Source organism: Echeneis naucrates, chromosome 2, assembly GCF_900963305.1.
Source record: "Echeneis naucrates chromosome 2, fEcheNa1.1, whole genome shotgun sequence".
In the NCBI taxonomy this organism is placed as follows: Eukaryota; Metazoa; Chordata; class Actinopteri; order Carangiformes; family Echeneidae; genus Echeneis; species Echeneis naucrates.
Window position 1 is genome coordinate 18,209,595 of NC_042512.1, and position 24,384 is coordinate 18,233,978.

General features: G+C 42.7%; 2 protein-coding genes across 2 annotated transcripts; one reads left to right on the plus strand and one right to left on the minus strand.

The window, feature by feature from the left end:
* Nucleotides 1-342: 342 nt before the first annotated feature.
* Nucleotides 343-19,732, minus strand: LOC115050719 (DNA-binding protein SATB2-like). Its single transcript, XM_029513726.1, has 12 exons — nt 19,563-19,732; nt 14,732-14,962; nt 13,125-13,310; nt 10,485-10,611; nt 10,036-10,159; nt 8,877-8,979; nt 7,420-7,467; nt 6,596-7,131; nt 6,294-6,506; nt 5,511-5,663; nt 3,708-3,899; nt 343-2,721 (listed from the first exon to the last, which is right to left on the minus strand). The coding sequence occupies exons 2-12, from the start codon at nt 14,916-14,918 to the stop codon at nt 2,086-2,088; spliced, it is 2,505 nt and encodes an 834-aa protein (XP_029369586.1). The 5' UTR covers nt 14,919-14,962; nt 19,563-19,732; the 3' UTR covers nt 343-2,085.
* Nucleotides 19,733-22,806: 3,074 nt separating this feature from the next.
* LOC115050637 (gamma-crystallin S-like) lies at nt 22,807-23,594 on the plus strand. Its single transcript, XM_029513579.1, has 3 exons — nt 22,807-22,815; nt 22,905-23,198; nt 23,322-23,594. Exons 1-3 carry the CDS (start codon nt 22,807-22,809, stop codon nt 23,592-23,594), a joined length of 576 nt encoding a protein of 191 aa, XP_029369439.1.
* Nucleotides 23,595-24,384: the final 790 nt, after the last annotated feature.

The following is a 24,384-nucleotide window of genomic DNA, read 5'->3' on the forward strand; positions in this document are numbered from 1 at the left end:
TATAATAAATAAATATGAGGTACCAATTCTTTTTTCCAATCAATCGGACTCCAACTGAGCTACAACAGACTGGAACTGTTTTTATTCAGATCAGATCTGTTTTATTTCTTTTTAATTGTACTGTACATGCTGTATTAGTGTTTTACAGCTGCTTTTTTTTTTAATATTCATGACTCTGGACTTGCTGTTTATTGTGCCTGTGACTAGTTTAAACATGTAGGGACCATTTGTTGTTGTTTTTTTTTTCTTACAGCTGTGACTCCATTGTGATTCTGACTTTCACAGAGTTTCCAAAAAAAAAAAAAAAAAAAGGCAAAGAGGGCAAACTTTTCACACACAGAATACTTTGCAAAGTTTTTATCAGAATTTCATGTCTTGCTCACAACAGAATCATACAAACAATGGCTAAACATCAAAATGGAAACAAAATGGAGCCTTTGTGAGCTCCGTTCAGTACATAGTGATTGTCAAATTGAAGCAGCCTGTAAACTCAGATCCTCTGTATTCATACCCTGCTCCTCTGTGGCACAAAATACACAAGACAGTGTCAAGTGACAGTGGTTACATCCCACATATGATGATCCACTTTTCCAGGTGGACTGTCCACACTTACATTGTAATTTACAGAATTTTTTTTTGAGCTGTCTGTTTTTAGAAATAAAAAATAAAAAGAATTGTGTTTTTAAAAAGTCAACTGTAACACTGACCTCAATCTTTACCCCCTTTTCTGTCACATTTGCAACATTTGTTGTCATATTAAAGAAAATCATAGTAAAACCTTTTACAACAACAATACTAGGTTTTAGTAACTATAAAGTCAGTAATAAATATTAATGTGGATGGTTGAACTTATTTAATGTCACTATAGGATTAAGCTCAGTCTGTGTTGGGACCTCTAAAAGTATCATGGGAAGGACACTCAGGCAATAAATTATATATTAAGGTAACAAGGAGATAACAGTAGAAAACTGGCTTCATTTTGGATGGATGTTCTTATGTTTTTGTCTGCGTCTCTAAAAGGTGAATGCCCTTCACATGAGGTATGGCTGCTCAGTGCCAGTGGACCCAATGTAAGCCCAACAAGAGGACGTATGTGGGTGAAGTGTTTCCACATCTGGCCTCTCTGGCTGCAGCCTGTCAGTTTCGTCTTCATTCATTTATATTTGGTTCTCGTATCTGAATAATTTCTGTCTAGGTTCGGAGGGTTTTTATCTGTCAGCTTCCCTGGGATGAGTTTGTTAAATTGACATTAGCAAATACAGATTTGTTAATTTTCACTACAATCCATGAGTCATAGAGGATGTCACAGTGGGGCACATGGATCAGAGATTGAATCATGTACTTCATTTCGTGTTTCTGCGCACAAATGCCGCTTTCCCTCCGAGAACATGTGAAAGTCGGTTTCACATGCTGAATAATGTTCTTCTGTATACAAGTAACCAGCTGTGTACGGACAGATTAATGTCTACAGTGAAGCCTGACACCAAAATCTCATTAGTGTCAAACGCTCAACTTCTAAACGTAATAAACACATGAACATAAAGTGTGTGGTTTTGAAAGATGTCTGAAGCCTTTCAGGATGGAAACTTCTGCAGCAAAATCCTCCTCAGTCTAGACGTAAAATCACTGTTAATGAATTCTTGTGTCAAAATACGATGGCGTTAATGCACAGTCAGGAAGCTGTGCACCAGTGGAATGTGCTGCAGGAGTGGTTAATGGACTGCAGCCTTGTTGTGTTAAATGTGTGATGGGTGTTTCGTTGTGTAGTGATGACCTTGTGCTATTTGAAATGCTTTTTCCATCCTCACCAGAAGAGAACGACTGGGAAACACAAAGAACGTTACAGGAAACATAAAAATAATGCAAAAATAGCGTCTATGGACGGCGTCAGAACAAAAATACTGGTCATGTCTAAGGTTGGTCGTACCTTCAGGCAAAACTTGCATTATTTTTCAATAGCTGTTCACCTCTGGTAAAAGGGATGAAAATGTGTGTGTGTGTGTGTGTGTGTGTATTCACAGGATATCTGTGTGTTGTCTTCACAGTTTGTTTCTCTCTGTCTCCATCTGTCTCCGTTCTCTGCTGTTATCTCTGCTGCTCTGCAGAGTGGGGGCTGTCCAGACTGCTGTAGGGGGACAGAGAGGAAGTCGCTGGCCCAGAGGCTTTCCCATCATCCCCTTCTTCCTTCTCTACTTCCATAACGCCCTCTCTTTCCTCTCCTTTATCTCCTCCCTCTGTTCTGAACACCTCCACCGATCCTCTCCCATCATCGCTCGACTCCTCGGATCCACAGAGCCCCTCCTCCCCTCGGCTGTCCTCTGTGCCGACGCCTCCCTCGCTGGGACTCAGGCTCTCCCTGTCGTCCTCCTCGGGGATGGAGTCTCTGGCGTGGCTGTGGTGCTTGACGTTGTAGCGCTGGTTCTGGAAGAACTTGACGATGGTGTGTTTGGGCAGGTCCAGCTGGGCCGACAGGGTGTGGATGGCCTCTTGGTCGGGGTAGAGGCCCACGTCGCCAATGAAGCTCTGCAGGATCCCCAGGGCCTCCAGGGAAATCCGTGTCCTGGAACGGGACTTCTTCGGCCCTCCACCTCCGAGGCCAGGACTCATCCCATGCTGGGACCCGTCCTCTGAGCTGTGCAGCACCAGCAGTGGGACGGGCTGGGGCTCTTCGTGGATCGGAGATGGAGATGTCAGAGGAGGAAGAGGATGTCTGTGGAGAGCCTGTTAAGGATGCATTTTAGTTAAAAAAGGCTTTTAAATCTTTACGCTGCATGAAGATTGTGCCTGAAGTTTTTCACCAAATCTCCCTTTTTTTTCAACTACAAACCATTTGTCATTCCCCTGAGACACAATCAGTGGTCAGTGTGCCTCATGGAGGTGAAATGAAGACGCTAAACAGGCACCTCCAGCTTCCTGGACAACAAGTGGCTGCAGCGTTTCTCTGGTTTTACTCAGCATTTCTATCATTGTGTGTTAACATGACTCATGTGCGACGCTCTTCATGACCACAGTAATAAGTGAACCACTCGGCTCCTCTCTCAGTGCCCTGCTGCAGAGTCATTAACAGGAAATGTAGCGCAAGCGGAAGTGTCCAACACACAAAAAACTCCCAAATTCATCACACAAACAACCACACTGCTAGAGCTTATTAACAGGGCGGGGCGGCCTGCACACCCAAACACAGGAATCCAACACCATAAATCTGTGGTCCATCAAAATGAAAGGACCTAAATAAAGATAATGGCAATTCCTTTTTCTCTGCTTCAATAATTACAGGCTATGTTCTGAATAATATTGAGGTTAGGAGCAGACGGGAGAGCATTTTGGTTTTGGGGAGAGGGTGGGATGGAGGAGTGTTTAGCAGGAAATGTGTGGGCTGGTCATTTACCACTTCTATTTTCAATGAGGCACAAACAACACAAAAAGAAGAGGAGCAGGTGGCGGGAAGAGACAGACAGAGGGAGACAGAGGAAACTTTTCTAAACACCAAGCAATCACACGCTGGTTTCCACATTTTCTCGCTCATAAAAAACACTTTGATCTGTTTTGTTTTTTCCTTTTTCCTTTTTTTTTTTGCACATGGCCGCCCTGTAGTTGTGTATTTTTAAGAAGTGGATTTTCACATGGAATTTATTCCTCATGGTTTAATCTTTATTCCCACGTCTATTGCAGACTTCCCGCTCCAGCTCCGGTCAAATGGATCCTACCTGCTGGTCTGGGATGTGGAGGACAGTGTGCAGCCGGTCGCTGTGCTGCTGCCTCGACTCATCTTCGTAGACCTGATCACGCTCGGCCTGCGGTAACGTCAGGAACCTCCTGATGGTGCACAGGTTGTCCCACAGCGTGCGGTTATCAGGGCTTGGGCTCTCTTTCCACCTGAGCAGCTCACACAGCCAACCCTGGAGGAAAATACCTTCAATCAGCATGAAGGCCAACGTGTCTGGGGTATCCTTGGATTCATCAGGTAAAATGTTTACTTTGTGTGCCCGAGTAGAATCAGGCTGAACACAAATCCTTCCTTATGAATGAAAACACAACTGGGAGTTGCAAACATCATCTCACAACAAACAGCTTCCAAAACTAAAAGTCAAAGAGGTGTGTGTGTGTGTGTGTGTGTGTGTGTGTGTGTGTGTGTGTGTGTGTGTGTGCGCGCGCACGCAGTCTGTGCCGCATTCAAGAAAGCAGTAATTACAAAAACAGGTCAGTTTAATGATCTCTCTGAGGAGATGAGGCTTTGATTGTTTTGTGATTTCAGAGCCTGAGGACCAAGTCTATCAGTAGATGGTGATTGTCGCCACTCTTTTTTTTTTTTTTTTTGTTGTTGTTTTTGAGTGAAGTATCACTTTCTTTGGAATGGCTGATTATACAGGGGATGTTTTTGCAGCAGATGTTATGGACAGAAGATGCAGTTCTTTGTTAGCAGATGTAATATTACGTGGAAAACCACTTCACCGCGACAAAAGTGGTCCATCTAAGCAGCACAGGAAAGTTTGAGAAAAGGGTTCTTCTTTTATGCAACAAAAATAATGTTATCAACAGTTTGTAAAGGAAAATGTCCTTGTGTTTTGGGAGACATGTTTAGTGTGGAGCTAAATATCAGGGCTGCCATCATTAGGTCCCAGTGAATGGACAGAAAAACACAGAATGACAGGGGTTATAATTGCGTTCCTGTTTTGACTCTTTGCTGACTGATGCGTGTGATTATTTATTTTTTTCTGAGTGTGTTTGGAGCAGGGTTTCAGTCTGCATGTGGCTGCAGTTTCCATCAGCGTAGTCTGAGGGAAGCAACGGGTGTGTGTGTCTCTGAAGATTGGATTATATCTGCTAGGCTGACCCAGGATCTGCCACCAGCTGTTGTTTATGCGCAGCCTTCAGCCTGGAAATTAATGGTAATAATGTGATCATCCCTCCACCATCTTGTCTACCTCCTTCTTGCATCCTTCTGTTCCTTCTTCCCTCTCTGTCTGTGTCGGTATCCCAGTTGCATGAAGTTCGAAAAATAATGTGAGAACTTTTAAACCGGTTCTAAAACTATCATCATCCTCTCCTGCCTCCCCCTCTCTGTCCCTCCAGTGCAGCCTCTGCTTTGATCACGCCCTCGATCACCCGCATTGTTTATCTGAGGATGGAGACATGATGGTACGCCACAGCGGGTAATCAGATCCTCCACACGCCCACACACGCAGTCACACACCTCCCCTTTGTTACAACCCCATCAGCCCTTTTCAAACATCATGAGCTCAATGTGTACAAGTTTGCATTACATGTTGTTTGTGGATGTAAACTTTTTAAAAACCGCTATTAAAACATGTCAAGGAGATGCTGGCCAAAAAATAAATAGATACTTAAATTGGTTGGGAAAATTTAATTTTTTTTATTTATTTTTTTTGCTGCAGTCAGTGTGGCCTCAAATCTGAAAGTACATGTTTGTTTTTTTTGTTTTGTTTTGTTTTTTTTTGTTGTTTTTTTGCAGCGCCTCCATGAAGCTATTGTGCTTAAAATCCACTGACCTGACTTTTATTGGCAGCCACCTTGGCGAACAGAGCCTGAGAGACCTTGGCCCTCTTCATCTCCTGCTGGATCTCCTCGTAGATCCCCGATGTGATGTTCAGCAGTGAGTCGGGCTTCAGCGGCAGCTCTGCTCCCGACACGCTGCACTTCGTCTGCACAGAGCAGGAAACAGAGAAAGACCGAGATCGAGCTGAAACAGCAGTTTTACATCTCAGTGAGGTTTTCCACTTCACACTAAATTTCACAGTTTATTCGTCAGAGTTTCACCAGTGTCTGATTTATATTTAAGAGGTTTCGTAACTTCTTCTATGATCTATTATTTACACACTTTTTGACAATTCTTCTTCTTTATTTATGTCCAAAAACAAACTGCAGGATTGATGCAGTAATAATAAATAACAGGACATGGGATGAAAAAGGGTAAATACAATAACTTCTTTGATCATTTTAAAACTCGTGTGCAGGACCTTGCAGTATGGAAAACAGTCAAAAATGACCCACATTCCTTACCAACTGTATCATATTTTATTATTATTGTGTCCATCCGGGGTCTGGTTTTAGCTTAGTTGGATGCAGAGACAGGAAAATAATCTAAATCTTCATGGACAGAACCTTTTTACTGTTCTATTGTACTATATGAATTTAATTTTTCTGCACATTCTGATGAATGATCTCAATAATCTGCGTTAATGTTTGTGTCAGTGCTAATCTGAGCAACAGGCTAAATCAAGAAAATTTCTCACGGTGCTGATGAGCTGGCATTAGACGGGTGTTGTGTGTACCTGTGTGTGTCTGTGTGAGTTGGGGTTGGTGATGTGGTTGGTGGAGTGGTTGTGGTTGTTGTTGGTGCTCCTCTCTCTCTCCTCCTGGTAGATGCGGTCTCGCTCGCCCTCCGGCAGGTTGAGGAAGTTCTGCATGGCCTTCAGGTTGACCAGCAGGGACTGCGAGGCCGAGCGGGGGTCCTCCTCCTTACGAAGGATTTCTGACAGTAGGCCCTGCGGCGACCAACACACACGTATGTCTATATTCATAAAGGCAGAATGTTGTGGCATTACCTCCGGTCATCATCTTTGATTTGGTTTACCTGAGTGCGGTTGAAAGCCACGCGGGCGAACACTGCCTGGGAAACGCTGGCCCTCTTCAGCTCGTTCCTGACCTGCTGGTAAATGTCAGAGGACACTTCGGCCAATGAGCAGTTGAGTCCGTGCTCGGTCGTGGCCACGGAGCCCTTGCAGGTCCGCGGAATGGGCGGGTGTTTGAGGAACTGCTGGTTGACCCCCTGCGGGTGCTGGTGGGCGAACAGGCGGCTGACAGCCAGCTGCTGGTTGATGAGGTGGGCCATGGCGAGCTGCTGGCGGACGAGCTGAGGGGACAGCTGGGGGGGCAGGAGGCCGCCGTGGCCCAGGAGCGATGGAGCCTGGGGGCGCAGGGGAGGACTGGGGTGGTGCTGGCCGGTGCTGTGGGGCAGACAGTGAGGCTGGCTCGGGGTCTGAGCTTCCCTGGGCGTCCCGCTCTTGATGGGAAGAGCTCCGGAGCCGCCAATGGTGCCCAAATGGGAAGGTGACGACAAGAGGGAGGGGGTGCGTTGACTGATGATGCTCAGGTCCAAATCCCTCTCCACTGCGTCAACACACACGCAGATTTTTATGTCATTATACTTCCAAAGCCAACATTAATATTGAAGCCCTCTGTCTGTGACTGGTGCTGTGACTCAGTCCTGATAGTTGAGCTTGACCTTAACAACACCACCAACAACATTTTTAGAGCCACATCATCATTAATTTCATCACCAACAGGAAGGATTAAAGTACACGCTAAGACTCAGTCATGCTTTGTGATTTAAAAAAAAAAAAAAGTTTGTTTCATGACATTAGGTCAGTAAGAGGACAGAAAAAGGAAGGAACGTACCTTTAATATCTGATTTCTCCTGCGACCACATCTTCTCAATGTATTCACCTGAGGGGGGGAATCAGAGCAGTGAGTCTTTATTAATGACTGTTGTGCTCATTCAGGCTTTAAAAATCACAGATAAGTGTCTCGACAGCCGTCATGTGAGGACTTTTTTTGAGGAGGGACAGCGCAGCTCTACATCAGGAAACCTTGTCTTGACAGGTCAGTGTCGTGATTCAACAGATGAACTCATAATCACAAAAGTCTACTTTGACTCATGAAGTCCGAGTTCTCTAGATAAGATTATCAAATAAATGAGGAATGTTTCCTCTTTATCTCTTCATTGAACGCCGTCTTTAACGGCCTCTCTGCTCTTCTCCACATAAATCTGCTTCTAATTATGATTCTGCTGGGTTTGGTTGAGAGTCACATTTTGGTTTATTAAGGGTATAAAAGCTGGAGTGAGGCTTGGCAGGGCTTCAGATTTTCACCTTCTCTGTGTGTGTTGTATAAGTATTAGAGGAGCTCTTATTCCTGAGTTTTGGTGCTGTGTGTGTGTGTGTGTGTGTGTGTGTGTTGGAGGTGGCTTCTGCTGTTTTCCATTAGGAGTTAAGAGCCTTTAGTTTTGTCATATGTATCAAGGGTGACATTAATGTGAACCATGTGTGACAGTTCCTTCCTACTGAGAGCTGTCAGTGATAGACATCTCATGCTGCAGATTAGACACATACAGGCTGACACATGCTCGTGCACGTACAGGGGGTGGACAGAAGAATGGAAAGACTTCATTAGAAAGGATCACATTTGCAGAAACTAAATCACAAAAACAAAAGCCAGCCAGGCAGGTGAGCCATATTAAGGTGAGCTGTGAGTAGCATGGAGTGTCAGTTTTAAAAGAGATGTGACAGTCTCCACCTTTATGAGTTCTCAACACGACATGAGGCGAATAAAGTATAAACAGCTGAAGAGTTGATGGTTTGAGTGCGGGAGAGTTGGTCACAGAAGTTTTTAACAAGGCAGGAGAAGGACACACAAACCACATCGCTGCATGTGTTTCAGTTTACGCCACAGACGTCTGCTCAGCCGGCGCTCATTTTTACTTCAGTGTATCTGCTTCCTTTCTGTTTGATCGATAAGAGTCCAAGGGTAACTTGTCTCCAGTGGTGCCTCGGTAGGTTTTAGTTGGAGGTACCAAACTTGTTTGTGGTATTTCTGTCTCCAGCCAGTTGCAGTAGAGGGAAATATTAGGAGCAGCTGATGAGTTAAGTTTGGTCTGATTAGTCTTTGCATGCTGTTTCCTAAACACAGCTCCATTATCACACTCAACATCTGCTCTGTGTCACTTCAGACTTCGTAAATGTTGAACATTTTGAAAGGAGAAACATCACCGAGTCAAAACTGTGTTACAAAGTTGACCAGACTGCTACGTCCTAAGAACTAAAACCGACCTGTAAAGCTTAAAACTGAAGATTTACCTTTGACTCGTTTGTATTTCTTATACCAGTGTCCGAACTCTTGACATTTTGAGGTGGAGACGTTGGCGTAGTAGGAACTGTTCACTATTGCTGAGATCATGCTCTGACAGAGAGAGAGAGAGAGAGATAATACAAGTCAACCAAAAATTCAATGACATGGACAAAACACATTTCCTCATTTATATGATATTTTCAAGGAAATTATTAAGACCATGTGAATTATTAATCTCTCTTCATGCCCCGTTTTCAGCCGATTAAACCAGAGGTTGGTTAATAAAAACCGGAGGCCTGCTGCTGTCTGGGGGCGGGGGCCATGACTTGAGACTGGTTGATGAAATTTGAGATTTCATTCCAGAAACTCACCGGCTGATATATATATTTTTTTATTTTTTTATTTTTTATTTAGGAAAAACTTCAATCAGCTGTTCAGAGGAGGAGACCGTTCAATGAGCAGAGAAACTCCACATGGGAAACACTGAGGATTAAAACTCAGATGAGTCAGGCTGCATGCACAAAAACACACACACACACAAACACACACCACCCACACGCTTCCCCTAATCACTAATTACATCATGACTAAGTCCTGTGTATAAATCACAAGTCGAAATGACACACTCTTGGGTCTAATGACTGCAGGGTGTGTGTGAGATGGATAATTGAGGTGTGTGTATTTGCATCCTTTCCCGTGGGATGGCATCAATATGTGTGTGTGTGTGAGGGCGGTGTGGTGAACTGATGATGAAACCACATGTGTTTATAGATAGCAGTATTTCAGCTATCCATGTGTGTCATAATCAAACCCAGCTAAGCGTTTTACTTGGGAAAAAGTTTAATTGTCATCCAGTCAGTTGATTCATTAATTGGCTGTTGGCTGTTTTTTAAAAAGTAATTTTTGGACATTTCATGACACAGGAACAAATTGTTTTAAGTTGTGGTAAAATGTGGACTTCAGTAAAATGTGTGGTACTGACTAATTCAAATAAACACCACTGTTGTTATTTGACATTTGACTGAGCACTTGGTTCATAAATGTGATCACTTTGTGTGGGACGGGAAGTCCGCAGAAGTTGCACAGATATTTGACGTCTTTGTGGTAAGACTGTGTGTGAGGGATTCAGGCAGGAGTTATTGTGTAGTTGTGTTGTTGTGCAGTTACCTGGGAGAGGGGACACTCCTTGGCCAGAGCGCTCTGGTTGGTCTCTCTGAGCAGCTCTTTGAGGGCATTTCTCACCGTGGCGTGCGTCCACTGCTCCGACGGCAGCTCCTCCAGCCGGGCAAAGCTGTGTTAACAAAAAGAACTTCTTATAATAGACTGAATCAAACTCTGTATGGACCAACACGTGATCAGCTTCCTACTATAATCAGTAAATAAGAACCGCTACGGGATTTACCTCAAAGTCTTTTTGTGTTAAATATTTGCAGGTTATTTAGTCATTGAGGAGTTTTTTGTCTTTAACTGGTTGAAGCTGAAACATTTACCTTCTTCTCTTGTGTCAGCAAATAATACATCTGATAAGTTGCACCTTCTGCATAAACTCAGCGATATCTGGTCCAGTACAAGCCCTTGTTGTTCAAGATGCTGAAAACGCTCCATGGTTGTCAGACCTGTGCAGGAGAATCCGCAGCGTGACCATGTGGTAAACGTCCAGCAGCATGTCGGCCACCGTGGCCTCTGGTGCGTCCGTCAGGTAGTGGATGGGCATCGGCTTCCAGCGGCCCACTTTAATGATTCCTTTAGAAGAATACACACAACAAAACCACAATTCTCACAAACACCATACATTGTCAGTCCACAGTCTTCGCATAAAGAAGCTTCATGCGGTCTTTAAATTTCTTTAAATTAAACACAGTTGTGATTTCTGGCAGACAGCTCTCCTGTGTGACCACCCTGCATGTTGTGTGATGGTGATAAAAGAAAAAAAGCTGTTTGCCGTTTACACGCTCAAACCAAACCGACTCGTGTCACACGACCTGTGGGCCTCTCCTGGCTATGGAGCATCCTTCCCGGGTGAACATTCCCCTGGTCTCGCTACAATCATGCCTGGAAGTGCAAATCTAAACAGGCCTAATCGCGTTAGGACCTGCTAAATCAAACGCAGACCGAGCCCGGCCTCGGCCTGCCAGCCTCGTGTGTCTGTGTGTCTTCATCGCATGAGGATGGTGATGATAGGGGCAAAAGAACAAAAGCTGTTCTCTTTGGACTCCACAGCTGATTAATCAGGGGAGAAATGTAAAATCAGCTCAACATTAAAGACTTGAGCTGGCTGCGAATGAGAGCAGCATTTCGATGTTGATGCACCGAATAAACACTGAGGTCATTATTCTCCTTTCTGACAGCAGGATATTTCTCCCCCCGTAACTGGCAATTACTGTGTGTCCTACAGCTGGCTTGGCGTTCGAAATGGTAGTTCAAATTTTGACGCGTCATCAGCCGGTTTGTGATCTTAATTTTCACGAACAAACCAGCGAAATAACAGCAGTTATGTTCCAGAGTAGAGATCAATAAAGAGTCGGTGGACAAACACACATGAAACCATCCTTTAAAATCTGTTTGGGATTAAATACCAATTTACCAGCTCTACATGGCAACAGATAAAAATGATGCTGCTTGTCACAGAAAACTCTTAGTGATTTATTTGTGAGATTAACTTGAAAAACTGCCAAAGAGGAAAAGAAATGCAAACGAAGAATAAAGAGATGAGATTAAATAACATTTTAGTCGGATTATGAAGCTCCACAAACATCAGGCTTTGTTTTGGGTTATGTGCGATATATGAGTGTCCATAGCATGAATAAAATATATTTCACTCTCTGTGGAAATCCGCTTTGGAGCGACCTGCTCATGTCAAAAAGCACAAACATGGTCATGTCATGACTGAAATTATTGATGAACCTCAGCTGTCAACTGTGCCAACTTTTTTTTTTTTTTTTTTTTTTTCCCCCCCCAACAATTGTTGGGAAAATCAGTGTTCAAAGGTACAGTGAAATCTAATTCAGTTAAAAGATAAATACAGTGCGTTTCTTAAAATAAGACCTGCTGGTGGTTTCCAGAGCTTACAATATGTTCAATGGATATTTTTAAGTGGTAATCGGCAAATGCTGCCCAAAGCAGACCTTAAATTAAATTATGTCATATTTTTTCTGCTCTGCGATTCACCGAAGCTCATGTTAAACCCAGAGAGTAAACTATACAATCCAAATAAGAAATAGCTTCTTTTTAATTAGCCATAATGTGCCAGTTAATTAAAGAAAAAAATCCCGGTGTGCCAGTTAAGACCTTAAAAATACTCGGCCAAAGTTATGCAAGATGCAATTCAATCGCAGAAGAAAATAGCGGAGACTCTGTATAATTTTGGTTGTGACCACACTGGGGGAAAAAAATGCATGACTCCAGCCAAAAATTATTTATTTGAAAAGAAAAGGCTTATTTCTCAGAACAAAACCTAGCTATTTGGGAGAGGCGAGGGGGGTCGCAGGGCGTCGGCCTCTTGGTTACAGTGCCCTGTGTTTATGGGGACACACCAGGAATGTCAGAGTGCCCTACTTTCTCCATGTGTATGTGGAGGCTGCTGTTTCACGGCTCGCTGGATGTTGCCTGGCCTCTTGTTTTGCTCTCAAAATGACGAGAAAAGAAATTTGGATGACATGCGCTGCGCTGATACAAACCTTTTTTTTTTTAACCTTCATGCTGTCAGGTGATCGGACTGAATCAGCAGATACCGGACAGATTTATCTTTTTAAAATGCCGTTCTTGTAAATAGCTTTCCTGTGATCATCCAAACATTTCTGTACTCATTGTACCCATGTGGAAACCCCACCCATCTGGAAACTAGTTATGCTCTATTCAGCTGCTGCTGGAAATAATTAATTACTCATGAATTACCAAACAAAGTGGTAAGAAAAACTGAAATGTGACATGTTTCCTATTAACCATGTAATAATGGAAAACTAAAAAAAACCTTGTGCTTCCCAGATCTGACGTAAAGAGATGAGGACGATGAATTTTTGAACAATAATACAATTACAAGAAATGATAGTGCTGACACTGAGAGTTAGGTCACCCTTATTCTGGAGCCGGGAAATACAAATTTTGTAAATTTGGGAGGAGAGATAAAAGAGTAGATTGAAATGGTCGTCATCAATAAGATGAATGTAGGATACATTTCATTTAATCTGTTCCATAGTTACTGAGCTCTGCCAGTCAAGCATCAACTACTTCACCTGTGCACACTCACACCCACTTACCACGTGCTTGTACAGCTGAGGTCTGTGAGTATCCAAGAGCCACCAGGGCCGTCTCCACCAGCTGCGTGAAGAGGACGTCCTTACGGACAAGCACAAACTCAGCGTGACGCTCGCCACGTCCGTCGCACTCGCCGGACACGCCCACATCCGCATGCTCGACCACGCAGTAGACTGGGATCATCAAACCTGGCAGATAGGGGCATTCGTTTGGAGTTAGACCGAGCCGCGTCGGGACAAGCTTTAAGATTTTTTCCATAATCAGATAAAGATTTTTTTTTATATATATAAATTCCAGTTGGCGATAAAGTGCAGAACAGGCTGGTTGGACATTCCTGAGCAGACACTGTATCCAACACAAAAAAAAAAAGGTTCCCAAACAATCCCTGATAGCCTACAGATTGTCTCAGCTTGACTGAGTGCACACCGTTTCTTTTTTAGCTTTTTGCCACCCATGTTTTAATATGCAGCATTAATATGATCCAGGCGAATGAAATTCCTACAGACAGCGAACTGGACATCAGCCTTTTTCACCAGATCTCTGTTGCTGCAGTAAAACTGCTGGTGGTCTGCTTAAACTGGGCAGCAGCCAGTGTAAATGTAAGATTTGTTCAACTGCATTTGTGTTTGCACCACATATTAAAACCCACAGCTCCTCTCGAAGCGCTGCTGGAATGTAACATCTATATCATTTAGCTGCTGCGTGGAGCTGCTTCCTAAACAAGACGTCGGCCTAGACTTGTTAATGGGTGAGTGCAGAGAGCTCCTCCAAACCTGGAACTGTTCAGACCCATCCAATCCACTGCTGGGTCCCACAGGATCTGCTAATTAACCCGCTATCAATCCTGCTCCTGACAGGCCAGTGACAGATCAGCCGGAGCCAAACCACAGCAGCATCGGGCCCGCGCTCAGCCAAGAACCCCGGCGCTCAGCTGAAGAAGGGTGTCGGCAGGCGACGCAGCACAAAAAAATCTGAGAGTGTGTTTGTGCATGCTGTTACAATGTTTGTGTGACGATGCATGATGATGTTTTCAAATGCATGAGAGGATAATGGGCATCTGTGCGTGAGTGTTACCTGTGTGTGTCTGTGTGTAGAATGATCTGCATGATTCTGGTGGACTGTAAAGTGATGTTTGGACTTTAGGTTAACACAACCTAATGTCACTATAAGTAAATGACCAACTAAAATGTTACACTTTCTGTATTATTTGGCTTCTCACAATCAACGATTGCTGATTTTCTGTCTTCATCATACGATTGTTTGATTTTGATCTACATTTTCCAACAGGACAGACAGAAAGCCCACAGAGGCCTCTGGGAGAAAGTGTGGAAGAAAAGAAACACAAAACAAACAGGAGGCATCTGAGCATTTCCATTTTTCTACCATCTAACCAGGTCCAGGCTGAGCACGCAGCACTCAGCCTCTTCTGGCTCACTTGTCTTCGTACTTATGGAGGTGTTGTACCTGTCTGATCTGTGATCTCACCTGATCTGGTGCCAAGTTGTTGGGTAAGGGGAGACCACATCATGTTTACGTCATACTTTTAACACAAAAAAATGACCCAGTTCTTGGATCTAAGTGTGTCTGTGCTCACGTCTGAAGGTCTCACCTCCCAGCGGTCTCAGCGGGGTGCCATTGTGTCGGCTTTGTGGGTTTGCTGGGCTGCCGTTGACATCCAGGCGGCTCAACTTGCACGGCGGGGGGCAGCTGGAACTGGGGCTCTCCCCCCTCTCCTCTGGACTGGCTCTGTCCTGAAGGACCTCCACTTCCCCCCCTGCACCTCCACGCTGCTCCATCCCTCCGAGAGCTTCAGGAGGAGCACCCAGCGCGGCGTGTGAACCTGGGAGGAAACAGTAAGTCATTTAACGACAACTTTATACCCGCGAAACAGAAAAAGTGCAGACTTTCATCCATGTTTTGAGATAGATGCTGATAAAAGCGCTGACCTCGTTCACAAAAGGTATTATCAGTCAAACGTTTGTCAGTCCCACAGTTTGCCTCCACTCTGGAGATCAAGTATCCTGCATACTTTGTTGACAGTGTGGAGAGGTTCCGGGCTGTTCCATCAACAACTGCCACTTTGTTCCTTCCCTCCCTGACCAACGCAGCTAACACATTTCTTTGTTATGTACATACAAGAGAAGCAGCGATGACCACAACAGACGGGCAGTCAGAGCCATCTGGGACAAATCACAGGTTGACCAGTGGCGTTCACTCACAGACTAAATACAGACAAGTTTATTATGCTTTGTTTACACACAGAGAAGTATACAACATGTTATAATGACAGGCGTGGAGCTGCATGAGGCGACAGGATCACGAAGAACTTGATCCTGCAGGTAACATCACATCGAATGAAACTTTACTGTATTGGTCATTCCTTGTGTTAGTTAAATCAGTCTGCCCTGTAGCGGATTTATACCTTTAGAAATATTCAGTATTCGACAACATGGTCTGTTTGTGACAAAAGTAGCGTCATCCACTTTAGATTTAGACCATGAAGATTATTTCTAAAACTAAACTAAATGCGGCAAATTGTGTCCAAGGACGTGGTCTTCAACAACACGACCAAACAAAGCAGGGAAGGACAGACACAACAGCACACAGCCCAACAAGTCAGAACATTATGAGGTATTTGTGACATGATGCCACAGGACACAACAGGACTCCGGACTGAACCTGTTCCTCAGATCAGATCTCTGCATCCCTGTAACATCACATCAGACTACAACCATCGCAGGAATCAACACAACAACTTCATATCAAGAGGACGTCCAGGTCTTTCATATTTCAATAAGACTTATTGGAATATGGAAATAAATGAACATTATGATAAAAATCTGCAGCATCATTCATGGCTCCATCTGTGCTGAGGCCTGTCTGCTCTCTGCTTAGTGTTTTTCTCCTCACACTGCGTGGTTTCCACTGGTATGACTGTTAAGCCAGCAGCAACACACAACTCTGTACCCAAAAGCGACACATGATTATAATAAAACACACATGCACAATTAATAAAAACAACCCCATCCAACACAAACAAGGGAAAAAAAAAAATGAAAAAGTATCTCACAGAGTAAAACAGCGCGAGCTACACATAAACTCCAAAAGCAAGCTACAAGATCCACAGAGAAAGAAGAGAGTATCACTTCTGGGGAACCAACACTGACACTGACCGACCGACATCATGCCAATGGGGTCCTTCCAACACTTCACTTTCATCCCAGCAGCGGCAGCTAAAACCAGAGCCTCAACTTCAGTTCTGCTTATTTAACAGTGTCACATCGTCCTGTCCCTGTTGCTTGTTTGTCCCACGTCTCCACCCAGGCCCTCTCTCCTCCGACCAAAGATGGCGGCAAGCAGCAACCTCTCAAACTTCCCCAGCAATTAAAAAATCTGATTCATTTCTGATGGACCACCGCGTCCACGCTGCTGATGATTCCCGTCCCTCTGGGCGCAGTTGTCCATCCCACGCCATCTTTGATCATTTACCCATCAATCTATTAACATAAAAGAGATTTAATCATTACTGGATATTCTTCAGTCCACCAAAACCACAAACCTCTGACGCACTTCCCGCCTTCCAGAGAGAGCTGTGTCCCCTGCTGGAGCTTCATTTCACTCCAGGGAGGAAAATAACTAAGTGCTTTATTTCCCCTCATTCATTTCCTCAAATCGACACACACACACACAAAAAAAGGAACACAGCGCCATCCAATCTGCATTGTTTTCATATTCAACAACTGATATACTGGACAAAATCACAAGCAGCTGATCGGCAAGGAAAAAAGAAAAAAAAAAAAAATCAAAGTGTATCACTGTTAGATTTCATGTCAACTTTCTAAACATAAACCACTCCTTCGTTTTTCCTTCAATATGTGTTTAATCTGTTTTTAATAAACACATTGTTGGAATATTTGGGGCAATGGATTACAATCAACCCCCTTCCCTCCTTCATAGTTCCTCCTCTAACCAGAGCAATATTTAAGTCATTAATGAGGCGACATAAAATGTGGAAGAGAGAGAGAAAAATAGATAATTGTAGTGTTTGGAAGAAATACACAAAGCTGTCTGTCCATGCAGAACATGACTGCCTGAAAAGTGTCACTTCCATCGCATAATATTTATTTGTTTCAGATACAAAGTGAAGCTTTAGTTTCACAATGAAAGTGTTTCCCTCCACGAAGATGCTGCCACAATCTGAGTGTTCTGTCCAGAAAACCTCTGAGATGATTTATCCTGTTTTTACCAATTCATTAATTTGTGAGAATGAATGGAATAGTTTTATCAATTAAAGAACAGAACGGGACAAGAACCAGCCGCTCACACACGAAGCCGCTTCAATCAGCAGCCGAGGGACCACACAGTCCCAGCACAGACCCCCCCCCCCCCCCCTTCCCCTCCTGTTTTACTGTCGCACATGGAGGCCAAATGTACAGTCACACTCAGTAGCCTCCGAACGACAAATCACGTAGTAACACAGAAAAACTTCAGCTGGATGCGAAACGGCTGATCCGTTTAGGCAGGGTCTGATTCAGGGCGTCTCCAGAGGTGTTTAAGAGCGCTTTAATGGCCTTTAACTGCAGTTTAGTGGCTAACTATAATGAAGTTAACTGGGACACTAAAGTGAAGTTTGATGGTATCCAAGTGCTGTGGAGACACTTGGTGGGGTTCTTGAGAAGGTTCCAGGGCTTCCAAGGTAAAAAGGAGCAGCTGGATCTGACTGTCGTCTGATGCTCACCATCTCCCAGCGAGCTACATGACACAATAAACCCCCACACTGATAATAAACAGCTGATTTGGGCCGTCGATAAAAAAGTCATCTCACACTCTCACACTTGTTGTCTCGACAGGACCAGACTGAATCCTGCTGACGTGCTCGGACGGGGAACATCAGCAAGTCCAGGTAAAACACAGCAGAAATGCACAGTTCATCACGTCACCCACACAAATGTCAGTGTATGTCGCACAACAAGAACAAAAACAGCCAGCTTCAGCTCAGAAAAATTGATGATCTGACTAATTGTTGTGCATTAAGGGCCTGAAAACGTCTGTATGTCACACCTTAAAACTGAAAACTAAGCGTTTCTATCTTTTGATTGATCATGACTTTTAATTGGAAGGACCTACTCGATGAATTTCATTCATAATATGCGTAATTGTTATTTAATATTCAGTATATTCAAATGCATGCGTTTGTTAAACAGCAACTATAGCTTATCCGAGCGATTATTTACTGTTGGGGTGAAATATTTAAACTTTTCACCCTGATTTTTTTTGGGGCTTTTGCGTTTTTGAACAGGTGAGGATGATAAAGTCAAACGAGGAGAATAACAGCTCTTGTTTTTTGTTCTCCGTAGACATTATGAACAGGAACAGCCTCCTGATGTTGCTGCTCTCTAGTTCAGTAAATCAAATGCTTCATGTTAGATTAGATTCTTGCAATAAAAGTAGTTTCAGTCTGTCTGCTTTCCTTTTCTAATAATTCACTGGAAGTTTGACTGACAGTTTCTGTGTAATAGCTGCTTTGAAATGGCTTTTTATTATTTTGAACATCCTGGAAACTTCAGGAGTCCAAGAAGCAACACATGCAACTGAAAGGTTTGCGTAAGTCACGAGAATAGATTAACTACAACTAATCAAGGAAAAAATAAACAGTTGTTATTTTATTATTCTCCAATCACCAGGCTTTTACATCGAATAAATGATTTATTGGCGATCTGGCTTTTCCTCAGATTAAATTTTAGCCCTTTTCGACATTAATGAGGGCATAAATTTATATTAGAGGGGTTTGAAAACAATCTTAAATAACTTAAATTCCCTTCCCACATTTTTAAAGCTTGTGAGAAAATTATTTGATTTCTTTCAATTTTGCTGGTCAGCCTCAGTGCCAACTCTGGGACTGTGTAAAGAAGAAATATGTGATGGATTGGTCATTAAATTAAAAGTATTTATCTTGACGCAAAATCAAAGATCCACTCAAAGAAATATGGTCCTGCTTTATGAATTAAATAAACGCTTATTTCAATTAACACTTAAATATTCTCTATCAAATGTAATTGTACCAATGATTAAATCATCCAACAACTTGTCATTAACGGCATTATATACAGGTTTTCACCTCATATCAGAGAACGTGGCAGCTCTGTAAAAGACAAGAAAGCATTTTTTATGCTCATGGTTACATTTGGTCATTATAAAAACCAACAAGTTGATTCTAGCACAACGTTTCTTCACAAAACGAGTCTTTCATTTCTCCAGACTGGACATATTTTAGTCAAAAGTGACATAAAACTCATGAGAGACAGCAGTCTCATTGTCTGGGTATTCATCTATTATTCTGCTTTACAATTGAACTAATTTATTGTTTATATCATATTACAGTCTGCCAAGTTTTAATGCCACATAACTGGCGAAGAACTTTTCAGTAAATGCTCACTCACTTTTTAAGAAGTCACTGTACTTGCTGGGGAGTAAACTCCATCCATTGGTGAAAAGAGTGAGCGAATCCAGCCTGAGAGAAAATGAGTTTTCCAATGTTTTCCCTTTTTGAAAAGCAGCACGCAGGACGAGGAGACCAGGCGGAGGAGATATAAAGACAAGGAGTGCTGAGGACAGACTGCTGCTGCCGTCTGAGTAAAGAGCAGTAAAATGACACATGTAGAGAGAAGGGGAGGGAGGGAGAAAGGGGGAGGGAGTGGACGGGGTTTGGGAGGGAAGCCTGGGGACAGATGACAGACATAAAAAATATTTACATTTATTCAAACATCTTTATATTCATTCAATCATCCTCATTGTATCATCACCAATATAATGTTTTAAATCGGGGAAAAAAACACAAAGCAGGGAAATGAACTTGAGCAGATTTAAAAAAAGCAAACTCTATTTCTTTCCCTCCAAAGTGGAATGAATAATGTGATCACAAATTTAGAAAAGGATAATTAATTTCCCAGATGCTGTGATAGCAGAGAGCAGGAAGAGGAGACGTGGAAAGAGTGTGAGGTTAGAAAAAGGTGATTAACGTTCAGCAGGAGAACAGAATTGCAGCTCTGGGATCTAAAAAGACAAAGATACAGGTTTTTACAGCAGAAGAGACGTGTGAAAATGTTTAAAGTTACACTTTATCAGCATCTTGTTCACAATAATGGAGCTGATTGTCTGCCGCCTAGTGGTGAAAAAGAAGCCCAAGTCAAATTAAAGGATTGAACGGGACAAAAATATGCTGGGGGAATTTTTTTGCCCCGAGTTTAACATTCCAGGCAAACCTCCCTGTCCCTGTGAGACCTTTGTCCTCCACGGCCCAGCACCCGTTTGGTGGTTATCAGCAGTTCGATGAAATCTCCTTGAAATCTCTTTTGCTCCACTGAAACAGGAATATTTGGATCATCTGGTTTTATTCATCTTTCGTTTGGATATCTGCAGTTTATACATGACAGTGAGCATTTAAAATAAGCCGTTCAATTATAAACTTTTAATTTAGACACAAAAATCACAAAAATCTAATAATTATGTGAACGTCTTCGTAGAACCAATTTGATTTCACTTACTCACTATAGCTAATATTTGCACATTACATGTGGTGCATTTAATCAAGAGAAACGTGGAAAACAATGATTAGATAATAAATGAATAAAAATAATTGGTTTAGGTGACCTTGGGCGAAAAACTGATGTTTGCTTTTCAAACCTGTTAAAGAGTTTGAATGAAAAATCTCAGAAAGTTGGATTTATAGTTCTTATATAATCTCAGAAATGATACGTTTTCTGCTTTTCATCTGAACATTTTTATTCTGGGATAAAAACGGTTTTTAATGTGCAGTCAGTCAATGAGATGGTTTATCAGAAGATGAGCTTCCCATTTAATCCCCCCCACTTATACAGTAGGATTTGAATGAGACTTAGTTCTCATTGTCGTCTCCCTGTGAGCTGGCACACAAAATGAAAAGCACCAACTCATAGATATTCTGTCCATCCATCACTTTTCTGTTTATTTGTCTTTCCAAACAGCAGGTCTGGATTTCAGCAGCAGCGGTCAGCCGTGCTTGATTTATTCTAGATGGAAGAATAGTCACCTATCATTACAACTCAGCCTGTCTGCCTTCCTGTCGCTCCTCCTCTGTGGTTTGTGTGTGTGTGTGTGTGTGTGTGTGTGTGTGTGTGTGTGTGTGTGTGTGTGTGTGTGTGTGTGTGTGTGTGTGTGTGTGTGTGTGTGTGTGTGTGTGTGTGTGTGTGTGTGTGTGTGTGTGAACACTTGTCTGTCCAACATCATTTTAAGTCTCTTTGACAGCTCACCACAAGTCACTCACCATGAGTAAGAGGTGTGTGTGTGTGTGTGTGTGATGGTATGCATTCATTGCAATTAGAGCACTTTCATAAGGCTCCTGTGAAAACAAGCCAGCTTCTATTACTCCTAACAGCAAATACTGATGTTATGATGCATTTATGGTCTCCGGTGACCATGTACTATATAGCACCTCTGATTACAGTGACAGCTGAGAGAGAGAGAGCTGTTAAAATAACGGAAATAATCATTTTACACAGTATCAAGCAGTTTCTTGCCATTAGTGTTCCAAGGTGTTTGACATCACGTGCGTTTTTGTGCTTCTGCTTATTTGTGTATAAATGTGTGATATTTAACTAACTGCATCTGCACCATCTACATCTACCTCCACTGCAGCTCACAATACATTATTTGTTTGGTCTGAAATGTCAGATAAAACTTGGGAAAACTATAATCAAATGTTGGGTTTTGTACGAAATGCTTGATTTATTTCACGGAGAAGAGAAGAGAACGGAGCATAAACTGTTTGTTAATTTTAACAATTACTGTTCATCACAGGAGCGGCTGATTTATTTTCTGTCTGTGGTTGCAGAACTTGTGTTTTGTGAGTTGAGGGCAGTGAGAAGAGAAGTCTTGGATTGGAGCCTCTGAGTGTTTTTTGACTGTAGAAATGCTGCCTCCGTGTGGTGTCTCCTATAATCACACATCCTAATTGATCAAGATGTCCATCAGACAACTCTGTAAGTATTAACAAGAAAGACAAGTGATTTCCACTTTCTGATAATTTTATGATTGTAGAATGTGAGCATGAACCTGGTTTATGATCAGACACGTTCATTTCTGCTCATAATTTTTGAATATTTTTCATCCATCTTGACAAACTCACTTGAATGAGATCATTCCTGCTGATTTTATCTGAGGTGGAGTTTCAGGAAGTCAACCATTGTGACCTTTCAGCAGATTTATTGTGTCTGGGTTTTTATTTTTCTTTGCAGAATTGCAGAATTAGCTTTTCAGAAAAAGTTGGACCATTAGAGGAACTGCAGCTAAAGACACTGTGGGTCACTGTACGGGACATCGAAGACCTTTGTGCGTATGTCAAAGTGTATTTGTGTGTAATTGTATATTTGTGTGGTGTTTACAGTCAGTCAGTGGTTGAGGTCTTTATGAAGAGTAATCCCGCAGCCTCTTTCTGGAAAACATGAGCAGCAATGGAACCACTGAGTCAAATTTTGGATCTCATTCTCATGACAAAGCAATTGTCCCGTTTACAGAGAGCTCGGCCGGTATAAAAGAGAACGAGGGCATGCACGAGCACACACACACATGCACACATATACATAGTATTAATATTACACAACACACACATTCAAGGGAGACCACGGAGTGGAGAAGATCAGGGCCAAGATGAGCAGGGTGAGTAGAAGATCTCTGAGTTGGAAGAAGGGTTGTGGCCTTTTTGGGATTTTGATAAACAGGACATCAGATGAGTTCCATTTTAAAACCTTAAACAAGAGACAGGAAGTGTCAACATCAGATACTCGCTCACTCCCCAGATCATCTTCTTTGAGGATAAGAACTACCAGGGCCGCAGATATGAGTGTGATGGCGACAGCACGGACCTCCACTCACACCTGAGCCGTTGTAACTCCGCCCGTGTGGACGATGGGACCTGGGTCATCTACGAGAGACCAAACTTCTCAGGTTACCAGTATGTCCTGACCAGAGGCGAGTACCCGGACTACCACAGCTGGGCCGGCTTCAACGACAGAGTCAGCTCCTGCAAGAGGATCCACTTTGTAAGAAACTCAGAGTCACTGCTGTTTGTCTCATTTACAGATAAATGTGAGCCTGAATGATGTTGAGACACGATTGATGCAGCATTAACAAATACCTGCTGTCTTCTTCTGTATCGTCCTCAGGCCGCTGGAGAGCCTTACAAGATCCAGCTCTATGGTAAAGGAGACTTTGGAGGCCAGGTGTTCGAGGTGACCGAGGACTGTCCGTCTGTGCTGGAGAAGTTCCACTGGAGGCAGATTCACTCCTGCAGGGTGGTGGGAGGCTGGTGGGTCTTCTACGAGCACCACAACTACAAGGGACGCCAGTATCTGCTGGAGAAGGGCGAGTACCGCAAGTCGGTGGACTGGGGTGCCATCTGTCCCACCGTCCAGTCTTTTAAGAGGCTGATTGAGTAGCTGTCAGTTTCTAATTGGCCTGCCATTGAACCCTGAACCCCAAAGTCACAATAAACCTGAATGACAAGAATCACAGTGTCTGGACAATATTAAAAAATAATTAGCACCGCACTCCCTGAAGCTCAGACTTTCTCTGACACTGACTGACAGTATTTTAAGACTTTGGTCTTATAGCTGCTCCTGAAAAACAGTGACATAGTGGTTTAAAGAAATCCTGATGGTTGAAGTGGACTGAATGAATATTATTGTATACATTTCACATCCAATACATTATAGACTAAATTATAAAAGAAATATAGATTTATGTCACTGAAGGTGTCATACAAGTCAACATAAAACAGTAAAACAAACTAGAGCTGAAAAAAATGTTATTCACTCTGGAAAAAAAAAAAAAGATGACAAATTTCCTGAATCTAAACTTGGTTGCACTTTTGTGCTCATGAAGACGCAACTGACGTAACCAAACAGGTAACATGGAGTGAATTTCAGAGATTAGAGACTTTCAGGCAAAAAATGTCTAAAGGGGGGAAATCCTTTAAAATAATAATAATAATAATAATAATAATAATAATAATAATAATAATCACCTAGCTAATGCCAATATGAACCGTAACTTAAAACATTCATCCAATGAACCGACACAGACTGTCCCTCCCCAGGAAAGTGTATCCAGAAGGTTCTATGTTTTATTTGACTCATTTTGTCAGTTTTATTTTTAATTATTATTGTTTTTGTTTTTTTTTTCCCCACTACCATGTTGATACAGCTGAACGGAGAGGGCTCGGAAATC

Excerpts from the sequence above, each read along its gene's own strand:
- LOC115050637 (XM_029513579.1), top strand. Across the intron at positions 23,199-23,321 it reads CCTGCAAGAGGATCCACTTT|GCCGCTGGAGAGCCTTACAA; the intron begins GTAAGAAACTCA and ends TATCGTCCTCAG.
- LOC115050719 (XM_029513726.1), bottom strand. The coding sequence starts at position 14,918 with ATGGAGCAGCGTGGAGGTGCAGGGGGGGAAGTGGAGGTCCTTCAGGAC. Across the intron at positions 7,132-7,419 it reads GGAGAAATCAGATATTAAAG|TGGAGAGGGATTTGGACCTG; the intron begins GTACGTTCCTTC and ends GTGTTGACGCAG. Across the intron at positions 3,900-5,510 it reads TGGCTGCCAATAAAAGTCAG|GGTTGGCTGTGTGAGCTGCT; the intron begins GTCAGTGGATTT and ends ATTTTCCTCCAG.